The sequence below is a fragment of the Phytophthora infestans genome, genomic scaffold (genome assembly GCF_000142945.1).
Source record: "Phytophthora infestans T30-4 supercont1.41 genomic scaffold, whole genome shotgun sequence".
In the NCBI taxonomy this organism is placed as follows: Eukaryota; Oomycota; class Peronosporomycetes; order Peronosporales; family Peronosporaceae; genus Phytophthora; species Phytophthora infestans.
The window spans coordinates 648083-671288 of record NW_003303718.1 but is presented as its reverse complement, the minus strand read 5'-3'; the positions used below and the strand labels follow the sequence as shown (position 1 = coordinate 671288).

The following is a 23206-nucleotide window of genomic DNA, read 5'->3' as shown; positions in this document are numbered from 1 at the left end:
GCATCGATGACAGGTGGGTTAACTCACAATTTATCCACGTATAAGCCGTGAGTTGTCCATGTAATATCCAATATTGATGTTGTACTGAGGGTCTGACATGTCATTCATTTAGATGGTTACATCCTGCTGAACAACCGATGACTCCGCGGCCTTTTGTGCTTAATGAGTTAAACCAGGGGAGGTGAAACACGATGTGCTTGACGCTAATGTTAAGTACAAGGAGTTCTGCCACTCCAAACCAAGTACAACAACGCGGGTAGCAAGAAACCCAAGTACACTAGAGAGAGTGCGCCTGTGCTGAATGAAAACGCGTTCTACCTACTTCCACCCAAACTGTTGGACAAGTGCGTTGCCGTGCTGCCTGTGAGCAACACCAATGAAACAGCCATCGATGTACTAACCCAGAGTCAAACTACACAAAAGACGAAGAAACATCTACAATACCTGGACAAATCATGGACAGCAACGGACAAAACCCGGAGATCGAGTGTGTCTACATCGCGGGTATCGGAACATTTTCACGCGAACAGATTGAGGCCATGGCATACTTAGCAAACGTGAAGCGTTCGTGTGATGATGGAATGGCGTTTACCAAATGGTTAACACAGGATGCAGCCAGCGCCATACCAGCAGCACAACAATCGACACTTCAGAGCATGGCAGAGGCCATTGCTCGCGCCTATCCCCAAGATACCATCCCAAGTGACGGCAACGATTACCACTACGCGATGCTGTACCGTCTCAAGCCGCCCCAATGGGCTAATGATGCGCTGATTTTGGCTTTTTGCGCGAGATTGTACAGGACGGGCACCGGCGTTCGCATCGTCGGTGTCGAGGCAGCCTCGGCGTCAAAGAAGAAGAAATCTATGAGTGAAAAAATGAAGACAAAGGTTCAGGAACTACTCACTGAAGCGGATGTACTGCTCATTCCTGTAAATTTTGGGAACATGCATTGGTGTGCAATGATCGTGGATGGCAAGCAGAACAATGTCCTGTACTACGACTCAATGAACCTGAAGACGTACAAGGACGTACTGGACCGCATGTCGTGGGATCTGGCTACTACGCTCAGCGACGACTTCAAAGTTGTGTCCGTCAATGGACCGATCCAGACAGACGGATACAACTGCGGATTCTACGTAATGTTGATGTTTTGGCGATATGTAGACAAGAGTGTGTCGCTGGACGTAACTCCGATTGGTCTAACGCTGTAACGCTTCCGCATCCTTCACTTCGTGCTTCACGGTAGCAAGCCATAATGCAACTAATACAATCTCATTTCTATTGAAACTGGAATCGACCCGCCTAATGTTCATGCGTATGGTTGACCTCCTGACTTCTGTATACCGGTATGTACGAGAGATGTCAGAGGACTTTCGTTTGCGAAGGTCTAACAACTTCCATTCACTATGGATTTTAAAAACAGTGGTAAGTAATTTATTTCGACACATGGACATTACATGGAGTATTACATGGAAAATAAACTGAATCGGCCTATATTTAAATGGGAGCAGAATTAGCTTTTTCAGAAAATGACAGAAAGCCAGAAAATGGCTCCATTGCAACAAATTTTGGGGAATGCCCAATTCGATCAATCAAGCGTATATTTGGCTCAAAAATACTTTTCATGTACTACTAAATATTAATACACCCTTGAAATCAGGGCCAACAGTACCGGTTTTTGATAAGGTAGTTCTACCGTCGAAAGGGCTCTCATACTTGGTACGGACGGGATCTCTCCAAACTGTTCACTCAGCATTTATGGCGGAGGCTCTAAACTTTGTGGCAATGGAGCACTACCGCTTCAAAAGCGACGGACTGACGACACGCACGTCGGTGGACCAGGAGGATTGCGAGTCCAGCTGTAGCCTCTTCTTCTTCCCGCTGCCGGAGCTGCCCCTGGACCAGCAGCTACAGCTACAACAGCTCAGCCTCGTCAACACGGATCTGGAGGTACGCGGTAACAGCTTCTTCTTCTTTTTTACCATAATTCAGCTTATTTTGACAGTTTATCCTTAACACAGCCGCTTCTAATGCGTGAGAAACACGTCAAGTACCTAAAACGTGGTTTGACGCGGTTGCCAGCGGGGTTTGTGTCGCTCGACGCCAGGTACTGTACCTGCTAAACCTATCGGGCTGACCGCACGATGGGTTTAAATCTGATAAAATGATGATTTATACTGCTGCAGTCGCCCGTGGATTATCTATTGGGTTCTCCATGCGTTAGACCTGTTGGGCGCTCTACCGGAGGAGGAGACGGATCGAGTCATTGGTGAGAGCGAGGCTTCGTCATATCAGCCGTCGTAACGTCAACATTGATCTTGGTTTATTCTTCATGTTAGGCACATTGAAGCACTGCTGGAACGACGACCTCGACGGTGGCTTTGGTGGAGGCCAAAAGCAATTGGGCCACACAGCCACCACCTACGCGTCATGCCTGACACTCGCTCTGCTGGGAACACCAGAGGCCTTGGATACCGTGGACCGACACAAACTGTACCGGTTTTTCATGTCCAGGAAGCACGCGGCCACAGGAGCGTTCACTGCTCACGACGGAGGGTGCGTATTGCTGCACGAAATGTTGCGGTTAGTTACCTTCATCTTTGTGACGTTGATCTTTGGCTATTGACAGTGAGGTGGACGTCCGCGTGACGTACTGTGTCATCTCCATTGCCAGTTTGTACGGGATCCTGACGGATGAGCTGAAGACTGGCGTCGTGGACTACATTCTGTCGTGTCAGACGTACGAGGGAGGCTTTGGTGGCGAGCCAGGAAACGAGGCTCATGGAGGCTACGCGTTCTGCTCCGTCGCGGCGCTCTACATCCTCGATGCTGTGGATCAGATCCGAGATCTCCCTGGGCTGCTGCACTGGCTGGCGAACCGACAGATGCCGTTTGAAGGAGGTTACCAAGGACGGACTAACAAACTGGTGGACGGTTGCTACAGCTTCTGGCAGGGCGCTGTGCCCGCGCTACTCGCTGAGGTTGTAAGGGAGCGATACGGTGACGATGTGCCGTACCAATGTCATCGGGAACAGCTGCAGAAGTACATTCTGCTCTGTGGACAAGAGATCACCGGAGGACTGCGTGACAAGCCAGGAAAGCCGCGTGATCACTACCACTCGTGCTATTGTCTGAGCGGGCTGTCCGTGGCTCAGCATGGAGAAGGCAGAGGTAAACCAGTCGTGTACGGAGACGCATCTAACCTGGTGACTCGCACACATCCCGCGTACAACATCAGCTATGACAAGGCGATGAAGGCGATCGAGTATTTCAACAAGAAAGGTCCATTCCAGCCTCAGTAGAACGAACAGGTGACGTGCTTACCCAGACAAAATGGAGGCTTGCTTATCTGGTCTATGACTGTGCTGTGTCGCTATGTGGTTGATAACTATAAAGGGGGGAGTTTATCGGGTTTATCGACATCGTGATCCTTGTGACTCAGATTATGCACGGATGGAGACCCACCCAGTTTGGGCAATGGAGGCTGGAAAGTCGAGGCGGATGAGTGGGAACCGTGATGGCCAGGATGATGTGCGGCCAACGAGCTTTTCCGCTTCTCTCGGTCTCGCACGGACTGACCTGTCGGAGCTTCAGCCATCAAGATCGCTTTGGAGACTGAAGACCCGCTCCCTGCGTTCCGTTGCTGCTTGAGTTTGGCTTTATCTTTCCGCCGCTGACGTCGTTGGAAGGGCGTTTCCTCGTCGTCAGAGCTCACGTTGTGCGTGCTGGAGTTGGGGTGAGCGCCGTGAATGATGCCACTTCCCTTCACTGAAAATGGCTGCTTGGCTTGGGGGAAACTTTGCTTGGACTTGCTACCGGCCCGCTTGACTTTTGGAGATGGCTTCTTCTCAGCTGCTGTGTGTCCATTCTCCTGCGACTGTGAAGCACCTAAATAATGGTCCAGCGACATGCCACTGACGTCGGATATTGGAGCGGGTTTCTTAGCGAGCTGAGGCGCCAACACTCGCAGAGATCCTGCTCTGGATAATTTCTCTTGTGCGCCGTCGTCCTCTTTGACGTGGAGATAGTCACTGAGAGACATACCAGCCACGTCCGATGGAGGGTTTGGCTTTGGACTGGATGGCTCGGACTCGTAGTCGTCCTCGTAGTTCTCTTGCTCGCTCTGTCGTTCGGACCCCTCTGCTTCTTTGTCAGCCTTTTCAGCTGCCATGACATTGTTCTGCGCTGGGATATTGAGCAAATGCTGTGATACCTGGCCACTGACTTTGTGTGTGGCAAAGTAATCTTCCAAGGTGGAACCTGCCAATTCGTCACCGTCGTCTTCATTGTCTTTGCTGCCTGGAGACTGCTGCTGCTGCTGCTTCCCCTTGCCCATTGTGCTGCTGCCTTCTAGTAGACATAGACAGACTTGTAACATTTGGACGTAACGACTGCCTAGTCGTTTCAACCACTTCAACTTGACTGACGTTAGGTTTTAGAGCGCTGTTCCGTTGACTACGAGTTCTGAAAGCTTTTAGTTTTTCGATCGATGTTTGGAACTGATCGTCCGACGCCTTTGCTAGATGTTAAAGTCTGCTTTTATCAGCTTAAATAAAATGCTGCCGCGGCCACTGATCTCATCTTGAGTCAGCAGCATTTGAACCGAGTGCTTCTGACAAACAAGTATCCCGCTGTCTTGACAACATGTCGTTCTGTGCTCGTAGGCCTCAGAAACGGATCTACAGTATACCGAGCCTGCCGAACGACACGCCGACAGTAGCAGGAACTCCTGAAGCACCCGAAGAAATGTACCATCGCATAGAGCAAACTGAGGCTGCTGAATAATAGTAAGAGCAAATGCTATTGTTCGGCAAGATCCGGCCACCGTGCAATGCACGACGCTTTCTCGTATTAAACTAGAACGTCTACGGAAAACGCCGTTTTGTATGATAATTGGAACATTAATTACAAGGAAAGAAGCACGTTCTATTAATAAAGTGCTTATTACTTAAAAGGTATTCATTGAAAACAGTTTGTTTTTACTAAAACAATGTGTATAAAAACATTACAACGTCTGCAAATATCTAAATAATGAGTCAACTTCCTCTGCTTACGGAGCCATCTCAACGTCGGCGTCCATGGGCTGCGAGACGTCAAATGAGAGCTTCCCACAGTTCGCGGCGATTTTCACGTGGCTCTTGGCGTGCAATTGGCCAGAGATGATGAGCTTGCTCAAGTCGGTGACGATATGCTTCTCGATGTATCGCTTGATGGGTCGCGCACCGTACTGCGGTTCGTATGACTCGTCCAGGATTACATCGAGTGCCGGCGTCGTCACGTTCACCGAGATCTGCGATTCCTTGAGACGGTTGATAACCGACTCGAACTGCAGCATCACGATCTGGCGCAACTCGTTGCGACCCAGCGGCTCGAACACGACAATGTCGTCCAGACGGTTCAGTAGCTCGGGACGAACAGTGCGGCGCAACTGCTGCAGCACCAACTCCCGCTGGTTGGCGAACACGCGCTTGGCCTCGTTCTCGGTATTCACGAAGTCGTTCTCCGTCTTGATCTTCTTGCTGGCACGAGGTGACAAACTGTTCTCAAAGAGAAGGTGCTCTGCGCCGATGTTTGATGTCATGATAATCACCGTGTTGGCAAAGTCAACTGTGCGTCCGTGCGAGTCCGTAAGGCGCCCATCGTCCAGCACTTGTAGCAGAATGTTCAGCACCTTCGGGTGAGCCTTCTCGATCTCATCCAACAGCACCACATTGTACGGATTGCGACGCACAGCTTCCGTTAGCTGGCCACTTTCCTGGTATCCGACGAATCCTGGAGGTGCGCCAATGAGTCTGGAGACGGTGTGTTCTTCCATGTACTCGCTCATATCGATGCGCACCATGTGCTTGTCGTCGTCGAACAGCTCATACGCGAGAGCCTTCGCCAACTCCGTCTTACCAACACCTGTTGGGCCTAGGAACAAGAAGCTGCCCGTCGGCTGTCCAGAGCGAGCGAGACCTGCACGCGAACGGAGTACTGCGTCGCACACTGCCTTCACTGCTTCGTCTTGGCCGACCACACGCTTGTGGAGACGCTCGTCCAGATGCATGAGGCGGTCGCCCATACTCGACGTCAGACGGGAGACTGGGATTCCAGTCCAACGGGCCACCACCTCGCAGATCTGGTCTTCACGAACAACTTCCTCGACCATCTTGTGCTGCATCTCGTCTTCATCCTCGCGCTTCTTCACTTCCTCTGCGGCAGCAATACGACGCTTGACATCAGGGATGGCGTAATACTGCAGGTCAGAAGCAGTCTGCAGATCCTGGTTACGCTCAGCCTGTTCAGCCTTCAGCTGCAGGTGCTGCAGCTTCTCGCGAAGTTGACGGATCTCATTCACACGGGCTTTCTCGGCCTCGTGACGCAGGATCAGCGGACTGAGCTCGTCTTGGATCTCGTTTAGCTCTTCTTGCACCTTTTTCAGACGCTGCTTGCTCATGGCATCCTTCTCCTTCGCAAGCGCCGTGGCTTCGACCTGAAGTTGCAGCTGTCGACGCTCCAGTTCATCAATCACCTCAGGCTGGCTGTCCAACTGGACACGAACATTCGCGCACGCTTCGTCGACGATATCGATGGCCTTGTCGGGCATGAATCGCTCCTTGATGTAGCGGTCAGCGAGCTTGGCAGCAGCAACCAGAGCCGCGTCCATGATCTGCACGCCGTGGTGCGACTCGTATCGTTCCTTCAAGCCTCGCAGAATGCTCACTGTGTCCGGCACTGACGGCTCCTTCACCATAACCTGCTGGAAACGACGCTCGAACGCCTTGTCCTTCTCCACGTGCTCGCGATACTCGTCCAGCGTCGTCGCACCAATGCAACGCAGCTCTCCTCGTGCTAGCATGGGTTTCAGGAGGTTGGCAGCATCCATAGCACCCGAAGTCTGCCCAGCTCCGAGGATCAAGTGCATCTCGTCGATGAACAGGATAATCTTGCCATCGCTGTCCTTCACCTCCTTCAGCACCGCCTTCAGACGCTCCTCAAACTCGCCACGGTACTTTGCACCGGCAATCAGAGCGCCCATATCCAGGCTGACCAACTTGCAGTTGAGCGAGTCAGGTACATCGCCCACCACAATACGACGGGCCAGTCCTTCCACGATAGCCGTCTTACCCACTCCCGGTTCGCCGATCAGCACGGGGTTGTTCTTCGTTCGTCGCGACAGGATGCGGATCACTCGTCGAATCTCCTCGTCTCGACCGATCACAGGGTCGATCTTACCAGCCTCAGCCAGTTCGATCAAGTTCTGGCCGTACTTGTTGAGTGCGTCGTAGTTTTCCTCTGCTGCAGCACTGGTGACCGGTCGTCCACCTCGGATCTTCTGCACAGCGTCCTTGACTTGGTTCTCGTCCATCTGGTTGCTTTTGAGAAGACCGGCGACCTGTGAGTTGTTGTAGAGCGCCACGACCAAGTGGTCGGCCGCCAAGTGCGTGTCCTTCATGTCCTTGCGCATCTTGTGTGCATACTTTAGCATCTTCATGAGCGCCGAGTCGGCTCCGACGGACTCGGGCGCTGGGGTCTGCTTGGGCAGCTTCTTGAGCTGAAGCATCACGTCCTGCTTAAAGCCAGCCACGTTACCGTGCACTAGCTCGGCCACGCGCTTGGCCGTGCCGTTATGGTCGTCGAAGAGCGCGTAGGCCACGTGCAACGGTGTGAGCTGTGAGTGGCCCAACTCCTCCGCCATGTCCTGTGCATTGCGCAGATACTCGTTGGTCTTGTCCGTGAACTCTGCCGGATTCATCTTTGTGTGTAATTAGTTGCTTGGGTGTAAACTTGTGTGTGTTCGCTTCACTTGCGTGGTTTAAGGCAAATTCAATTCTGACAAGGTCGGATCAAACAGAGCCGCATGGAAATCACGGGTGACGTTGTACTCGAACTTTCGATCGGACTTAAATGGAGTCTCTACTGAAATCAAGTCAAAGTGGCTGAGACGTGGGACGATTGGCCAGACCACTTCAACAATAAATGTGAAAATGCATCGAGAAATATCGAGCATTTTCCAGCGTGTTTAGCTAACAATATCCTGCTATGCGTTTGTTCTTGTGTATGCGCAGCTCCACAGAGATGTTTGACGAGGCCCAGCGTATCGGGCACCAGTTGCAGATCGACTTCGATCGCTACGACCGCCGACAGGAGATTTTCCGCAAGAAGTTTGCAGCGGACACACGCAAGCAGCACCAAGGAATCTGCGATGGCGCCGTTACAAACAGCGCGACCTCGGTGAGCGTAGCTGCGCTGTTCTCGCAGCGTGACGAAAACTCTCTCGACAAAAACGATGAGGACGTCAATCAGCACAGCAAGAGAAATTCGAGTTCGCGCGGCTCGATCGGTGCAGGTAGCTCGAGAATAGTTACCACCGACAAAGAGAAACACCCTGAAGTATTTCGCGCACTTTCGAGCTTCTATAACCCTTCAGACGCGGCCACTTATGTGGTGTGCGAGCTGTGCTTCGGCTTCCGAAGCGCTACGACGGTCCAGCCGTTACCAACACCTTGGATAGAGTACTGCGATGAAACTACAGGGAAGCATTATTTCTACGACTCAAGCACTCGACACGTCCGATGGCATCCGCCACCAGCTACCGATGCGCTTAGTGTGCTTGTGTTTGAGCGCACCAACTCGATTTACACAGTTTGCCACTGTATCCCATCCAACGAGCGACGAAGGCGGCTTATGCAGAAGTTCCGGGAACACACAACGCAGATGGCAAGAGAAGAGGTCGAGAAGCGCGATCGCCATCTTCGCGGCGCCTTCATTTCCCTTGCCATGTCACTGGTCCCCTTCTCCGGCGAGCCAAAGCAGATATGATTTACTATTGTCTGGTAAAGAGTTTCTAATAGAAACGTACTAGGTACAATCAGACAAAGGATCGCTCGATTCCTCACCGATTACGTGCCAGTCTCCTTGTCTACGTGCGTCTAAAGTATTTGTGCATGTTGCCATCCAGGAAGTTGTGGAACTGCTTGCGCTCATCGCATGAGAACCACAGACTCAAAACATAACGCGTACCGGTCTCCACCTTGCGCACTACATGCAAGTTCTCTGCCCCAGCCGTGAACATCATGAGACGGCCACGTGCGGGCTCCACAACCGTTTCCGAGTTTTCGTCGATGAACGAGAAGAGTCCACCAGTGAACTCCTCGCCGTAGTCCGCGAGGTACAAAAGGCCCGAGTAGTCGTAGTGCTTCGTGTTCTCCTTGTCCACATGCGGGTGCCTACAAAGCAGCGATAAAATATTAGTGGAGGACACTTACTACATGTAGAGAAATCACAGCAAAAACGTACCAGTACTCGTCGTGGATCTCAGAGGGAGTCCAGGAGTCGTTGCCAATCAAGCGAGTCATGAATGTAGGCGCCGAGAAATACAGCTCTTCGAGACCGAACTCCTTCATCACAGCTAATCGGATCTTCTCGACAACGCTGATGGTAACAAAGCACCAGAAACAACACAATTGGTCAGGCACTCACTCCAAGCGCTCGTACGCATCGTCGTCGGTACTAACCCACGATACAGGCCGAATTGCTTCTTGGTGAAACGCTTGACGCCCGGTTTGTCCTCGTTGGGAATCCTCTGCTCAGGCTGGTAGATGTTCACCAACCCCTCGCTGTCGCGGACGAAGCCCGTGTTGATGTCCATGATCGTTGGACCGCCGAGCTTCGAGCGGTTCTGCATGCCGATCTCGGCGATCGTGCGCAGTTGCGTCACCTGCTTGGGCGTCACGAAGCTGTCGATTAGAGCGCGGCCGCACATGGTCTCGTTCTCCTGGTGGCAGCCCGGCACGAACAGGTCGGATTTCTGTGGAGCAGTAAACAATATTTTCAGCACAATTTCTGCTAGCAGCCCAGTCATAAAGTTGCACCGCACCCTCATCGGTGCACACGTGATGTTAAAGCGTCGGTGCTCCGTCACATCAGTGCGGGCGATGTAGTGGGCGGCGCGCACGATCTCAACGTCCAGTTGGCGAAGGAAGTACGTCACACCCACAGCCGCCACCACAGCGATGATCTTGAGCACCCATCCGAACGATCCCGTAGCTGGGGGAGCGGGCTCCTCCTGCTTCTTGGCGTCGGTCTTCGTGTCCACGACCTCTTTTGTCGTGGCTGTGGTGGCCGACTTGACCTTCTTGGCGTTCTTGCGGGCCATCGCGACGATGATGAACTGCGGACGCGCAAAACTTGACAAGTGGCTAAAAGGGGAATATTCGGTTGAATCAAGGGTGGGATTTGCAATTTGAAGGATTAGAGTTTGGCTCCATTTGTGCCAAAAAATGAGTACACGGACGACGGAGGTGAAGGCAGCGGAAGCGCGGCTCGCGCTGCACCGCGACGATGCGGTTCATGCTAAAGCTCAGTTGTCGGAGTCTCTGAATGCGCTAAAGGAAGCACAGAGTCAGTTGCTGGTGAAGAGGCTGGACGAGGCGATTAGGGAGCAGCGCAACGTGGAGCAGGAGGCGCTCGCGTACTCGAAGAACGTCAACAGGCTGTACCAACGCGCAGCCAAGTGGAAAGCTGATCAGAAGCGCTTTCGATCGAGTTTAGACGTGCGTCTACAATTGTAAATTGGTACTGACCGTTCTGCATTGGCTGATACGGGGCTGTTAATGTTCACAGGGACTGGATCGGTTTGCTGAGTGGGCAGCCGCTGCCGAGAACGATTTACACGCTATTGCTGGGAATTTGGAGTACGTGTGGTCGGTGCTGGAGAAGGAGCAAGAAGCCACAGCCAACGGCGGATACGCCCGGGCATACGAGTCCACGTAAAGTGCTTCGAGTTAGCTTGGCGCTGCTACATGGATACACTATCGGTATAAATGCTTTGAACCGTGCATTAATAAGGTGGAGATATTTAATGAAATTCGTAAAGTGGCCTAGAACGTGATGAGGCAAAGAATGACAAGGCTACCGACGATCAAAAGAAAGCGGGACAGGAACGCCTGCTGCACCTGCTGACGCGCTTCCTGCGCTGTCAGAGGTGTCCCATCTTGGTGGTGCGTTACTGGGGCCGGTGGTTGCTAAAAATTCAGACAAGCAATCGTCAGCAACCTCTGAAACCCTGACGAAATGCGATAGATAGCTAAAGGATGACACGTACGTAGGGCGTGCCGAAGAGCGCCGGAAAGAACCCGATGGTTGGCGACATTGAGAAAGCATTACCTTGTCCATTCCCACGGAAGATGCCGAACTGCGCAACACTTTGTCAATAACATTTGCACAGCTGTACATGGCATAGTTCACACGCACATTGTACGGGCGTCGTCGTCGTAGCTGCTCGGCATCTGGACGCTGTCCTCGAGGACGGTGGGGGATGCCGCTTTCACACACTTGTTGGTGGGTTCTACATCGACCTCCGATAATTAGCGTTATGCCACCTCACAGCGAAGCAAGCCAAAACACCAGAGCGCTCGAAACGCACCGTGGGTCGGCAGCGTCAGCCCCTCTGGCATACACCGGAATTACGTTCTGCTCGCTAACTCCCGCCTTGCAAACAGGGCATTCCGAGTGGTTTTGCATCCACTGCACATGGCAGAACAGGTTACTTGAGCTGTACTACGGTAGCAGGTGCAAAATCAGCTTGTTTTGCCGCCATACCTGGTACAGACATGGCCAACTTGGAGGCAGCACGCACAAAACAGATCGTCATGAACAGGAAGAGCCACACAGACAAGAAGCTTACCAATAGAGATGACCGCACAGTGTCACCACAGGACTGGACACCGTGTCTAGGCATATATTGCATTCGAAGAGAGGCTTCCCGCTGTCCGAGGGGTCACCCGCTGTTGCCGCCGCGTCCGCTGGTGCTGCTCTGGGCTCCATTTTCAAGAAGTCCGATTCTTTTTTTTTCGGAATTTTCATTTATATTTACAAAATCACCAGGTTACTTGAAGTACCGGTATTAATTTTGCGGAGCCGACGTTCCTCATTCAAACACCAGCAGCTTGTGCTTGTTCGGAGAAACTTTCAACGCCAAGAGCGTATGGCTTGAGCCTCAAGTTAAGGCGGCAGTATCCACCGATTTGGTCAACGTGGTCAACGTGGACGGTGCTGAATCAGCTGACAACGTGATCTGCACGCCCACTGGACTCCAGTCTGGAGACAGTTCCTGCGTTCAACTTCACCAATTGCTTCGCTAGAGACGGATTATACCGCAACAGCAAGCGCAGGCAATGACGTCGCGTTCGCAGCACCCTCAATCGCTAACGTTGTCGGGGGTCTCTCGTAGGCGTTGACGATGGATCAGTAGCACACTTAGTAGCCGAGCACCTCTTCATCCGCTTCAACCGGATACCGTTGGGGTCCGGGTCATCAATCACAGGCTGTGATTCCCAGCGCGCTGTTTCTCTTGACGCTCTTCGATCTGAGTCGCATACCGGGCCTTGCCTGTTGGGGTTGGTCGACATCGACCTGCTCTAGCATTTGAATCGTCCGGTTCAGTGACCCGGATTTGTCGGTGTGGCCAGCGCTTGATGCCTCAGCGGCGGCAGGTCTTCTTAAGGAACGAGGTGCAGATGCAGCTTCGCGCGCCACCTCCATGATCGGTCGGCCGAAGTTAGGGCGGAGCTGCTCCAGAGTGAGTTCACACGAAAGAACAGTGAGGCGTGCACCACGTTGCCAGCGTGACGTTGGTGGAGTTTCTTAGGAGCAACAATACGAGGTAAGGTTGCCTTACGTCCGAAGCCTGCTTACAATGGCCACCACCTTCATCAATGACTCGTGCAAGGCGTCCCCATTCTCAGGACTGGAGTCGTCGGCAGCGTCGGTCGCGGAGGTCTCTTCCGTCTGCATCATGAGTAACAGCGATGCTCGCTTCCACCTCTTTTGTCCGGGTCGTCATTCTAGGCTGAGGAAGGCTATGGTGCTGACCCGCAACTCAAACTTAGTTTAGAACACCTTTCGAAAGACGTATTGAGACGTTTTGATCCGGTCCAGTAATTCGTTTTACTATTTTATAGACATGGTGCAACTTGCTCTCATTTGACCAGCTCATTTTAAATAGGAAGTTACCCTCATTTAGCAACTATGCGTCGGCGGCCGCCGACGCAGCGTCGTCCTCCTCTTCAGCTTTCCGCATGAGCTTGGCGAGGCGACGCTGGGCTGCTAGTTGGTGCGAGTATTCCACCTTGAATCGGTTGGAACCCACGCCAAACACGTCGCCGTGCAAGAGGTAGCGTCGACGACTCTTCTTACCGCTGGCGCTGAGGCGCACCGCCGTGCCGTTGGTACTGTGGAGGTCCGTAATGTAGAAGCCGTTGCCGAAGTACGATATGACGCTATGCCTGCCCGAGATCGAGTCGTCTTCCGTGATGCACAAAGCGTTGCTCGAATGCCGACCCAGGGTCACGGATGTCTTGCCAATGGTCTGGCATATTTCAGTGAGGGGGCCAGCGGTGAAGCGGATGCGCAGGAACGGTATACCCGTCGTGATATTTTCATCGATCGCCGACACCTCAAACTCCGTGTCGCCCAACTTGACGCGGTCTTCCACGTGCAGACGCTTCGGTGCGTCGGGCTTTAGGAATATGAACGTTCCTGTCGTGCTGCCAAGGTCCTGCAGATAGTACTCCTTCTCCATTGGATCGTACTGGATCTGGAAATGGAACCGGCTCACGTACGGGTCGTCTGAGATGATCTGGTTGCTCTCGTGCCGTCCACCCCGGGCGCCTTCTCGCGGATGAAGCACGATCTTGCCGCCCAGATCACCTTTGCTATTGGCGCGAACAATCTTGCCTTCGCCTTTATCCTCAGTCATGCGACGAATGTGGCCACGCCCACTATCACTGCCAGTATCAGCACTGCTGCATTGTCGCTCCATGCTGGAAAGGAGTCGTGGCGACAACGATGACACGATCAGCAGGTCGTTTTCGTCGATCTCGAAATCGCTCTCGGTGCGGGTCCTGGGTCGGTGGTGGTGAAGGTGGTGGTGCGTGCCGTCATGCCATGTCGCTTTCGACCGGGTCTTGGTACGTTTGCGTCGCCAGTCGCGCACCCTGTTTATGAAGATACCGAGACGCTTGGTGACGCGGAGCAGCGGCGAGTGCAGGTGGTAGCAGCGTGAAGCCACGAGCGTACCGATCCAGACCACGAGTGACAGCAGCACCAACATCCAGCGCAGCCTGGAGGCCATATTTGATAGCAGGTGATGTAATCCATCGAGCTGCTCGCTGCCAATGGTAGCGACCGTCGCGAGGCTGTATAGAAGTTCGTCATTAACGTGCTGGGCGTCGAGACTTTTGAAGTAGAGCGTGAGTTGATTGTGCATGTAAGCTACAGATGCCACGATGACCGACGAGTAGGCCGTGGCGTGCAGCCAGCTCCAATGCATCATGAGGGGCGAGTGGCGGCGCGAGCCCCGGCTCCGGTACCGGAATGAAGTCGTCTTCTCCATCGCTAGTAGCTTCTGAGGACAGCTTCAATAAACGGTGGCGACGGAAGGCGTTAACGTCCTTCCTCCACGTCTGCAATTCAATACTGTCCGGCGTGGCCGCACCAGCAGCTCCTTGACACTGCCCTCACGATCGGAGCAGACGCGCTCAAGCTGGATGTTGCTCGAAACGATTTTCTGGCGATGTCACCACAACCCTGGTCTTACTCATTTATGTGTTGACACACTAAGCGCAACCTAATACGTGGCATTCGCAGCTACATCCAGAGAATGGTACTACCGCTTGCGCTGTCGCCGCTCCTGCTCTTCCTGTTGCCAGTGTTAATACCCCTGTCTTCCATCTTCATCTTTATCTTCAACAAGCGTCGCGGCTTCGTTCTGTCCCGAGATGCCGCGTTAAAGGCTGTTCCCAAAACCGCTACAATCGGTGTCTTTCACCCGTACGCCAATGGCGGTGGCGGTGGTGAACGCGTGCTCTATTGCGCACTGCTGGCGCTAGTTCAGCGGTACCGGAAGATGGGTATCGATATCTGTATTGTGCTGTACGCTGGCGATGATGGACTTTCGGCCGCGGAGCTGGTAGCCAGAGCCGCCGACGAGTTCAACCTGCCGGAACTCAAGACGCTGCACGTGGAGCGCCACGTGACGCTGGTACCGCTGCCCAGCCGTGAAATCCTCGAGCCAAGTCGCTACCCAAGCTTCACGCTAATGTGGCAGAGCGTGGCGCACATCCGCTTAGCGCTGGAGGCCGTGCAACAGAGCTCCAAGCAGGGACTGTACCCTAACGTCTGGGTGGACACTACCGGTTGTCCGTTCTCCTACATTGTGGCAAGTCTGCTTTACGCGTGTACCGTAGTGGCTTACGTGCACTACCCAATGATCTCAACCGATATGATCGCGAAGGTTCAGCAACGCGACGCAGGATTCAACAATGACGCAGCCATCGCTGCGAGCTCGTCAAGATCGAAGGCCAAGTACATTTACTACCGTCTCTTTGCCGGACTCTACAGTTTAATGGGCAAATACTGCACGGACGTGGCTATGGTCAACTCGACGTGGACGTACAGCCACATTAAGCAGCTTTGGGGGAAAACGCCTACGATCGTGTACCCTCCCTGTGGAGCCATGCGCGAGTACATGAACTTTGGTCTGGGAGATCGGAAGCCCATCGCGCTTTCAGTGTCTCAGTTTCGTCCGGAGAAGAACCACTCGTTGCAACTTCGGTCCTTTCAGGTGCTGCTAACGAAGTATGCGGAGCGAATGAAGACCAAGTTCAGTGACTTCCGTTTGGTGTTGCTGGGGAGCTGTCGTAATGCGGACGACGAGGCTCGTGTGGAGGCTCTGAAGAAACAGGCACAAGACTTGGGCATTGCAGAGCGTGTAGATTTCGTCGTGAATGCGACTTTCGCTGAGCTGAAGCGATACCTCGCCAAGAGCTCCATTGGTGTGCACACCATGTACAACGAGCATTTTGGAATCAGCAACGTGGAGATGATGGCTGCCGGTATGCTGGTCGTCGCGAACAACTCTGGCGGCCCCAAGGCTGATATCGTGAAGCCTGGGACAGGATGCCTGGCTCTAACGGCCGACGAGTACGCGGACAAGATGCTGTCGCTGTTGGAGAAAACTCCAGCCGAAGCGATTGAGATGCGATCCGCTGCACGCAAGTCTTCATTGCGATTTTCAGATGGAGAGTTTGGCGAGCAGTTTTTAGCAGCGATAGATGGGGCTCTGCAGTCTGTAGATGGTGACACAGATCGCATCAAGTCAGCATAGATCCAGACTGGATCTAATAGATCCAGTCTGGATCTATACTGGATTCCAGTGGATATGAACACAGTGTAGTGACTTGGTGGCTCGACAATCTTGCATTTTGACTGTTTCTGAAACTCGAGTTTTCGCCCAGTAGCATTTCGATGTCGTTGTGGACACATGAGCGGGGCGCAGAGCAGCCTGAACTGTGCTGTGCTTTGACCTATTCGTAGAGAATTGTGGTACTTCTTCATCCGGTCTGCTGTTGGTTTCGCGTCCCAAGTCAGCAACGGATGCTGGAAGGGTCGCACATTTGCAACGACCGTCGCTTTGCAGAGGAAATACTGCAGAAGGAGATCCAAGGTGCGACCCTCAAGCAGCACTTTCACTTTGGAAGGTAGCGAGAAGTAGAGGTAAAAACAAAGCTTGCAGCATCGACGTAAGTGGCCGAGCCCAAGCTTACGATGCCGGGATCAACTAGCCGAGACTCGCATCCTCGGTTGTCATCCGCCGACATCGTCGCGGTGTCGACCGAGATGCGTCTACGACAACAAGGGCGAAAGAACCGCGCAGCGAAAGGCAAGGACGACACGGATGACGCCAAGCGGGAGCTTGTCATGGAAGAGCACAAACAGAGTCCAGCCGAGATCTTCGCAGACCTGGGGTCCGACCCCGTGAACGTAAGTTCTGCCCCAACAAAAGTTGCCGTTTCCTTGCTAACTGCATTTTTGTCGTTTTGTTAGGGAATGACCCAACACGATGTTCAGGGTCGTCTGGAATCGGATGGTCTGAACCGGTTGACGCCCCCGAAGCAAACGCCAGAAATTATCAAGTACATCCGGGAATTGACGGGTCTATTCAGTCTGCTGCTGTGGGTCGGTGGTGCTCTGTGTCTCATCATCTATGGACTGCAGGGTGATCCCAACAATTTGTACCTTGGCATCGTGCTGTTTTTGGTCGTGGTCATTACTGGTACCTTTTCATATTTCCAGAACGCAAAGTCGTCAAACCTGATGGAATCATTTAAGCAAATGATGCCTACAGTCACTACGGTGATCCGAGAGGGCAAGTCTCAGAAGATCGAGGCTTCGCAGCTGGTCCGAGGAGATATCATCGTCCTGAAGGGCGGAGACAAGGTGCCTGCTGACATTCGCGTGCTGGAATGCTCTGATGATCTGACAGTGGACAACTCGTGCTTGACTGGCGAGCCGGAACCGCTGAAGCGTGTGCCTGACTGCACCGACGAAAGCCCTCTGGAAACCAAGAACTTGTGCTTTTTTGGCACTTTTATCCCTCAAGGCTCCGGCAAGGGAGTCGTGGTTCGAGTGGGAGACAAGACGGTCATGGGCCGTATCGCTAAGTTAGCAACTACGACCGGACAGAGCATGACGCCCATTGCACGTGAGATCAATCACTTCGTCCACATCATTGCGGTGGTCGCCGTGGTCATTGGTGTCATCTTCTTCATCATTGGCATCTTCCTCAAGACTGATATCGTCACGAACGTGGTGTTCATGATCGGTATTATCGTGGCGAATGTCCCCGAAGGACTGCTGGCAACTGTGACGGTGTGTTTAAGTCTTGCTGCCAACCGGATGGCGCACAAGTCGGTCCTTGTGAAGAACCTGGAAGGTGTCGAGACCCTGGGGTCCACGAGCTGCATCTGCTCGGACAAGACAGGCACGCTGACGCAGAACGTCATGACGGTAGCCCATGTCGTCTACGACAACAAAATCTTTGACGCCGAATGCTCCATCACTCCAGTGGGGAACTACGATCTTAACGCTCCTTCGTTCAAAGCGCTGCAGCGGTGCGCGACGCTGTGTAACAACGCTGTGTTCGACGAAGATTCGAAGTATGAGAGAGCGGTTGGCCCCGATGGTTTGGCTGCGCGTGGTAAACGAAAGCCATTCAAGGAGACCGTGTCGATGGGCAACGGACTGACCATGGAGAAGGTGGCGTGGGACACCATTGGAGATGCGTCCGAGTCTGCAATGATCAAGTTCTGCCACGACAAGAAAGACATCATCGAATTCCGCGAGGAAAACGCCAAGATCAAGGAAGTTCCGTTCAACTCGAAGAACAAGTACCAGCTATCTCTGCACAAACAAGACAACGACGACAGTAAACCAATTTTAATGGTGATGAAGGGCGCACCTGAACGAATTACTGCTCGCTGTGGATCGGTGTTTATTAACGGCGAGGAAGTCCCGATGACTCCCGAACGTCTCGCTGAAGTGGAGGCTGCGCAGCTTGCTCTGTCCAAGAAGGGCATGCGTGTGCTCGGATTCGCGCAGAAGATCCTGGACCCTGCCATTTACCCGGCAGGCTACGAGTTCAGCACCGACAACCCGAACTTCCCTCTAGGCGAGAAGAATGTTGACTACGAGGCGACGCCGAAGCCCGACCCGAAAGTGGAGGAACCCTTGTGCTTCATTGGTTTGATGGCGTTGATTGACCCGCCACGTCCTGAGGTTCCGATTGCCGTGGCGAAATGCAAGACGGCTGGAATCCGCGTGATCATGGTCACTGGTGACCACCCGATCACTGCGAAGGCCATTGCACACAAGGTCGGAATTCTGTGGGGTCCCACTTGCGAAGACATCGAAGAAGAGAACACTGAACGTGGTCTAACTGAAGGTGACAATGGATGGATTGACCCGAACACTGCTCCAGCCATTGTCGTTCCCGGGTGGACAATAAGTTTGGACACCCCGCAAGAGGAGTGGGATCGCATCCTCGATCACAGGCAGATCGTGTTTGCGCGGACGTCTCCTCAGCAGAAGTTGATCATCGTAGAGAACTGCCAACGTCGAAAGGAGATTGTCGCGGTGACTGGCGATGGTGTCAATGATTCACCAGCTCTAAAGAAGGCTGACATTGGTATTGCTATGGGTATCATGGGCTCTGCTGTGTCAAAGGAGGCGGCCGATATGATTCTGCTGGATGATAACTTTGCCTCGATCGTGTGCGGAGTTGAAGAAGGGCGAATCATCTTTGACAACCTCAAGAAGTCGATCGCGTACGCTCTGGCTGCAAATATCCCAGAGCTGGTGCCGTTCCTGTTGTACGCTACAGTTCGCCTACCGCTGCCCCTTACTACTGTGCTGATGCTTCTCATTTGTCTGGGTACCGATATGATTCCTTCGATCGCCATGGCGTATGAAGGTGCCGAGAACGATATCATGCTGCGTGCTCCTCGAAACGCTGAATTGGAGCACTTGGTGACCAAGAAGCTGGTTTTCTTTGCATACGCGTTGGTCGGCATCATCGAGGCTGGTGCTGGCATGTTCACCTTCCTGGCTGTGATGAACGACTACGGGTACGCACCGAAGGTTCTGCCTAACCTCGGCTTTTACGATCGCTTTGGAAAGCAAGTCCTGTGGTGCCAGACGGAAGGTGGTCGCTACTGCACAGCCGGTGGCAAGTACAAGAAAGACGGTAAGCTAATTCCTCTAGGCGCTATCACAAGCAACGAGAAAGGTGTTCCTGACTGCCAAGACGAGTACGACGATACCATCCCAACCGGAGGTGACATTTTTGACGCGCACATCTTCTTCGATGCGACCGGAGGTGGCAAGGTCATTGATTGTCAATTTCCACTGCAGAATCTCGACACCGAGTCGTCCAAGCCGGAAGGATACGAGCGCACAGATCCCACGACTTACGGGGACTACACTTCGACCCCCTTCGTCACCTTCCAGTCCATGGAGTCCGCATGGAAGAATGAATACCGACCGTACTACCCCATGGCGTCACGACGCTCATCATTTTTCGACATGGAGTGGTTTGACTACGAAACGACTCAGACTGGTCCCCCTGGCTTGGTGAACAGCATTTCGCTGGAGATCTTTAGTAGCTTCCAGCCTCTGTCAGTCTGGGCCATTACAGACAGTGCGACGTTAGGGGGTGAGGTTTCAGCGCTCGGCGGAGCTCGTGATGCCTTCGGGGAAACGGAGGTGACGGCTGTAGATGCATCCGGCAAGCTAACAACCACCAAGTTCACATTGTCAGCCGACAAGTCGTACAAAGTGGGAAAGAGCTTCGAGAAAATCAAAAAGGCTGATGGTACAGCTCCATGCAGTGGAAAGCAGTGTCTGCTGGACTACCATGCTGGGTTCACTCGTCGTGACACAGACGGCAAGGCGTACGTGAACATCATGTCGCGCATGATGCAGTACAGCGCGCTGTCCATTTCTCAGACAGCGTATTTCGTTGCCGTCGTGGAGATGCAGTGGGCCAACGTCATGATCTGCAAGACGCGCTATCTGTCTATCGTGTCGCAGGGAATGATGAACAGCGTGCTGAATTTCGGTCTCATGTTCGAGTTCATGCTGAGCGCTGTTATCGCGTACGCGGGCTTCACACACACTGTGCTCGACACGGAGAGCATCCGCTTAGTGCACTGGTTCCCGGCACTGCCATTCTCCATGTTCCTCTTCTTGCTGGACGAAGGGCGCAAGTTCCTCATGCGATCTACATCCCGTAGCGTCATCCGTAAGGACACGGGTCAAATGATCCGCTATCCGGGTTGGCTCGAGGTAAACACGTACTATTAGCCAGCGACAGATCGGTAAACTCTGACTTTTAGGCACTCGGCAACCAAGTGCAAGGAAGTTTGAACTTTTTTAAAATTTACGTTGCTTTCTTCAATTCTTCCCTTGTATAGGGGATTGCTTTCCGTATAGAGGGTAGAACTGCGATCGAATATCAAAGACCAGTCATGGCGTCTAGTGTCTGCAGTGCGTGTCAGGCTTCGGGTATAAAGATGTCTCGCTGTGGCCAATGCAAATGGGCTGCGTACTGCTCCAAGACATGCCAGCGGGACCACTGGAGGACTGGACACCGTCAAATGTGCGCCAAGCTTAAGGTTTGCAAACGATTTCGCGACCTGGAGCGAGAGTGGTGGTCGACTCGACCGTCAGACGAGCTGCAGAGGTTCGTGGTGCAGTTTGGTTTGCAGCCTGAATCGATGGCTTTCTTCGGAGAAGTATTGTTCCTACTCTGCGGCCTCAAGGCGTGCGTGTTGCTGTCCAACCTGCCTCCGATGTGGCGCCAGAGCTTCGCGAACGACGTGGTCCTGGCCTGTGGCCTACTGGAGTTTGAGTCGTCAGCTACCAGTCTGTATCCAGCGAGCTCGATAGCGCTGTACTCGGTCAGTACTCGGCTTCAGACACCGGCTGAGTACGAGCTCACGGATGACCTCGTGCTGGGCAATACAATACATAGCGACTTTGCGATGGCAGAGCAGGCACTTCGACTGACAGGAGCTACAGTGGACACGACAAGAACTGTGCAATTGGCGACGACTGACGTGGACGTGTCGGAGTTGGTGCAGGAACACGAATTGGCTCGGATGTTGGACTACCCAGTGGCGTTGAGCGATTGCGATGAAGACGCGTCAATGGTCGAGGTGAGGATAGGACCCCCCTCCGCCTTAGATTTAGAGTTACGCTTGCACTCACAACTGTTTGCTTGAGCAGGTTGGGTATTTTCTCGAGGAGAGACAAGAGCGTGTACTACTGACATCGTACTGCGCCATGGCGACACTTCAGCACAACCAGCGTATACAGCAGCATTTTCAGCGATATCGGAAATGCAGTGCAGGACTGCAGCTCACGTTACACACGTCGCAGATCTAGGAGAGCTACTTTTATTGACAATAAACTGAGAAGAAGACGGGTGTTGCTGCTGTCGACAACGCCACGGCCGGGAGCGATAAAAATACACATAGCTACTGCATTAATGCCTGGTGCGCGTTCGTGGCCTCATCGATCCTGCGCAGATATTTCCTGAGCTCCCTGGCCTCTTTCTCGATCTCGCGCAGCCTCTTTTTGGCCTTCTGTCGAAGGTTCTCCACGCGCGCACGCTCTGCTTCTGCATCTTGTCCTAGGACAGGCTGCAATTGCAAGTTCCCAGCGTGAGAGGCTGGTCCGGCCACATGAGCGACAGGTTCGCTACTTCTAGCCTCCCCCTCGGCTACTCCTTCTCGCTCTTTCTGAAAGCGCAAGCCGTGGCGCTTCATAAAACGAGTTAGCCACCCGACCGACAAATTGTGGTCCGGTGGGTTTTCCATGGCGTCGAGAATTTCCCTGGCGCGAGCGTGTAAGATTCGCCGCGTCAGCCTCACACCATGGGACTGGGCATCTTTGACGTAATTATCCAAGCGGTTCTCGAGCTCCTTCGAGCGTACGCATAGTCTGCGGCCCTTCGCTGTCACGTTGTCGCTGAGTCGCTTGGCCTCGATGTCAGCCGCCGCATTGAGGATGTTGCGGATGGTCTGACGCGTCGGCGGCACTGATAGCTCGAAGCGATCTTTGGCCCACAGCGCCAGCTGCGTATAGTTGACGGCCGGCTCACACCGGTGCTGTGCGATCAGCTCGCACTTCTGCTCGATGGTGAGCCACTTGCCCTTAGTGCTCATTTCGGGCTAATGCCAAATTGTAGAAAGTCTCTTGAACAGGGGATTGATCGGTATAGAGAGGGTAGAAACAAGAGTATCCGTTGTGGACCGTGCTGACGCCAGCAAAGCTTCAGGAACCCGCGACGAAGATGTTGGAGTGCTCGTCGCGAACGAAGCATTGTTGAATGCATGGCACTGAAAAAATCAATTGCAGTGAGCGATGCAAAATGCGACGAGAGTCTTTTATACTGTACGACACAATGGCACAAACAACGCCATGTTCTAATGCCGTCATCTCCGCTGCCACCATCACTGTTTCTTCGTTAGGAGAGTACAGTGTACTCCGTCCGGACGGGATACTGCTACTCATACCGAAGAAACAGTGATGCAGCAGACAAAAGCTGCTAACAGGCTGAATCCTTTAGCGACGCAACGTGTAGTGACCGCAGTGCCACCATCCATCATCCCATTGGCGACTAGCCAACGGCGAGGCTCTACATGTAGATACTATTTCTCTATTTTCTAAATATTGTAGTACACAAGCTTGTCTGGCCTTCGAGCGAGTATGTAGCACCCGAGACAACACTAAGACAACACTTCTCTTCTGGTGCTACATGCTCGTTCGAAATCCTTTCTCTCGCAGCGTATCAATTAACAGTTGAACCTGTATT

General features: G+C 53.1%; 13 protein-coding genes across 13 annotated transcripts; 6 read left to right on the top strand and 7 right to left on the bottom strand.

Moving 5' to 3' along the window:
- Nucleotides 1-1761: 1761 nt before the first annotated feature.
- Nucleotides 1762-4028, top strand: PITG_16071 (prenyltransferase-like protein, putative; the record flags this gene model as incomplete). The annotated part of the gene is made up of 5 exons (XM_002897800.1): nt 1762-1953; nt 2025-2110; nt 2190-2272; nt 2343-2559; nt 2633-4028. The coding sequence occupies 5 exons, from the start codon at nt 1762-1764 to the stop codon at nt 3303-3305; spliced, it is 1251 nt and encodes a 416-aa protein (XP_002897846.1).
- Nucleotides 3392-4339, bottom strand: PITG_16070 (uncharacterized protein; the record flags this gene model as incomplete). Its single annotated transcript, XM_002897799.1, has 3 exons — nt 3392-3700; nt 3773-4120; nt 4178-4339. 3 exons carry the CDS (start codon nt 4337-4339, stop codon nt 3392-3394), a joined length of 819 nt encoding a protein of 272 aa, XP_002897845.1.
- A 605-nt stretch (nt 4340-4944) lies between these two features.
- Nucleotides 4945-7797, bottom strand: PITG_16069 (heat shock protein 101; the record flags this gene model as incomplete). The annotated part of the gene is made up of 1 exon (XM_002897798.1): nt 4945-7797. One exon carries the CDS (start codon nt 7739-7741, stop codon nt 5054-5056), a length of 2688 nt encoding a protein of 895 aa, XP_002897844.1.
- A 267-nt stretch (nt 7798-8064) lies between these two features.
- Nucleotides 8065-8808, top strand: PITG_16068 (uncharacterized protein; the record flags this gene model as incomplete). Its single annotated transcript, XM_002897797.1, has 2 exons — nt 8065-8237; nt 8346-8808. The coding sequence occupies 2 exons, from the start codon at nt 8065-8067 to the stop codon at nt 8806-8808; spliced, it is 636 nt and encodes a 211-aa protein (XP_002897843.1).
- A 100-nt stretch (nt 8809-8908) lies between these two features.
- Nucleotides 8909-10144, bottom strand: PITG_16067 (uncharacterized protein; the record flags this gene model as incomplete). The annotated part of the gene is made up of 4 exons (XM_002897795.1): nt 8909-9215; nt 9286-9420; nt 9504-9796; nt 9866-10144. The coding sequence occupies 4 exons, from the start codon at nt 10142-10144 to the stop codon at nt 8909-8911; spliced, it is 1014 nt and encodes a 337-aa protein (XP_002897841.1).
- PITG_16066 (uncharacterized protein) lies at nt 9873-10850 on the top strand (the record flags this gene model as incomplete). Its single annotated transcript, XM_002897796.1, has 2 exons — nt 9873-10541; nt 10612-10850. The coding sequence occupies 2 exons, from the start codon at nt 10269-10271 to the stop codon at nt 10759-10761; spliced, it is 423 nt and encodes a 140-aa protein (XP_002897842.1).
- An 18-nt stretch (nt 10851-10868) lies between these two features.
- On the bottom strand, nt 10869-11511 carry PITG_16065 (uncharacterized protein; the record flags this gene model as incomplete). Its single annotated transcript, XM_002897794.1, has 4 exons — nt 10869-11012; nt 11087-11182; nt 11242-11311; nt 11414-11511. 4 exons carry the CDS (start codon nt 11509-11511, stop codon nt 10869-10871), a joined length of 408 nt encoding a protein of 135 aa, XP_002897840.1.
- Nucleotides 11512-12303: 792 nt separating this feature from the next.
- PITG_16064 (uncharacterized protein) lies at nt 12304-12531 on the bottom strand (the record flags this gene model as incomplete). The annotated part of the gene is made up of 1 exon (XM_002897793.1): nt 12304-12531. One exon carries the CDS (start codon nt 12529-12531, stop codon nt 12304-12306), a length of 228 nt encoding a protein of 75 aa, XP_002897839.1.
- Nucleotides 12532-13015: 484 nt separating this feature from the next.
- On the bottom strand, nt 13016-14516 carry PITG_16063 (uncharacterized protein; the record flags this gene model as incomplete). The annotated part of the gene is made up of 1 exon (XM_002897792.1): nt 13016-14516. The coding sequence occupies one exon, from the start codon at nt 14381-14383 to the stop codon at nt 13016-13018; it is 1368 nt and encodes a 455-aa protein (XP_002897838.1).
- Nucleotides 14517-14609: 93 nt separating this feature from the next.
- Nucleotides 14610-16156, top strand: PITG_16062 (uncharacterized protein; the record flags this gene model as incomplete). The annotated part of the gene is made up of 1 exon (XM_002897791.1): nt 14610-16156. One exon carries the CDS (start codon nt 14651-14653, stop codon nt 16154-16156), a length of 1506 nt encoding a protein of 501 aa, XP_002897837.1.
- Nucleotides 16157-16596: 440 nt separating this feature from the next.
- Nucleotides 16597-20691, top strand: PITG_16061 (sodium/potassium-transporting ATPase subunit alpha, putative; the record flags this gene model as incomplete). Its single annotated transcript, XM_002897790.1, has 2 exons — nt 16597-16812; nt 16876-20691. 2 exons carry the CDS (start codon nt 16597-16599, stop codon nt 20689-20691), a joined length of 4032 nt encoding a protein of 1343 aa, XP_002897836.1.
- Nucleotides 20692-20855: 164 nt separating this feature from the next.
- Nucleotides 20856-21774, top strand: PITG_16060 (uncharacterized protein; the record flags this gene model as incomplete). The annotated part of the gene is made up of 3 exons (XM_002897789.1): nt 20856-21209; nt 21306-21545; nt 21616-21774. 3 exons carry the CDS (start codon nt 20856-20858, stop codon nt 21772-21774), a joined length of 753 nt encoding a protein of 250 aa, XP_002897835.1.
- Nucleotides 21775-21866: 92 nt separating this feature from the next.
- On the bottom strand, nt 21867-22556 carry PITG_16059 (uncharacterized protein; the record flags this gene model as incomplete). Its single annotated transcript, XM_002897788.1, has 1 exon — nt 21867-22556. The coding sequence occupies one exon, from the start codon at nt 22554-22556 to the stop codon at nt 21867-21869; it is 690 nt and encodes a 229-aa protein (XP_002897834.1).
- Between the last annotated feature and the right edge of the window lie 650 nt (nt 22557-23206).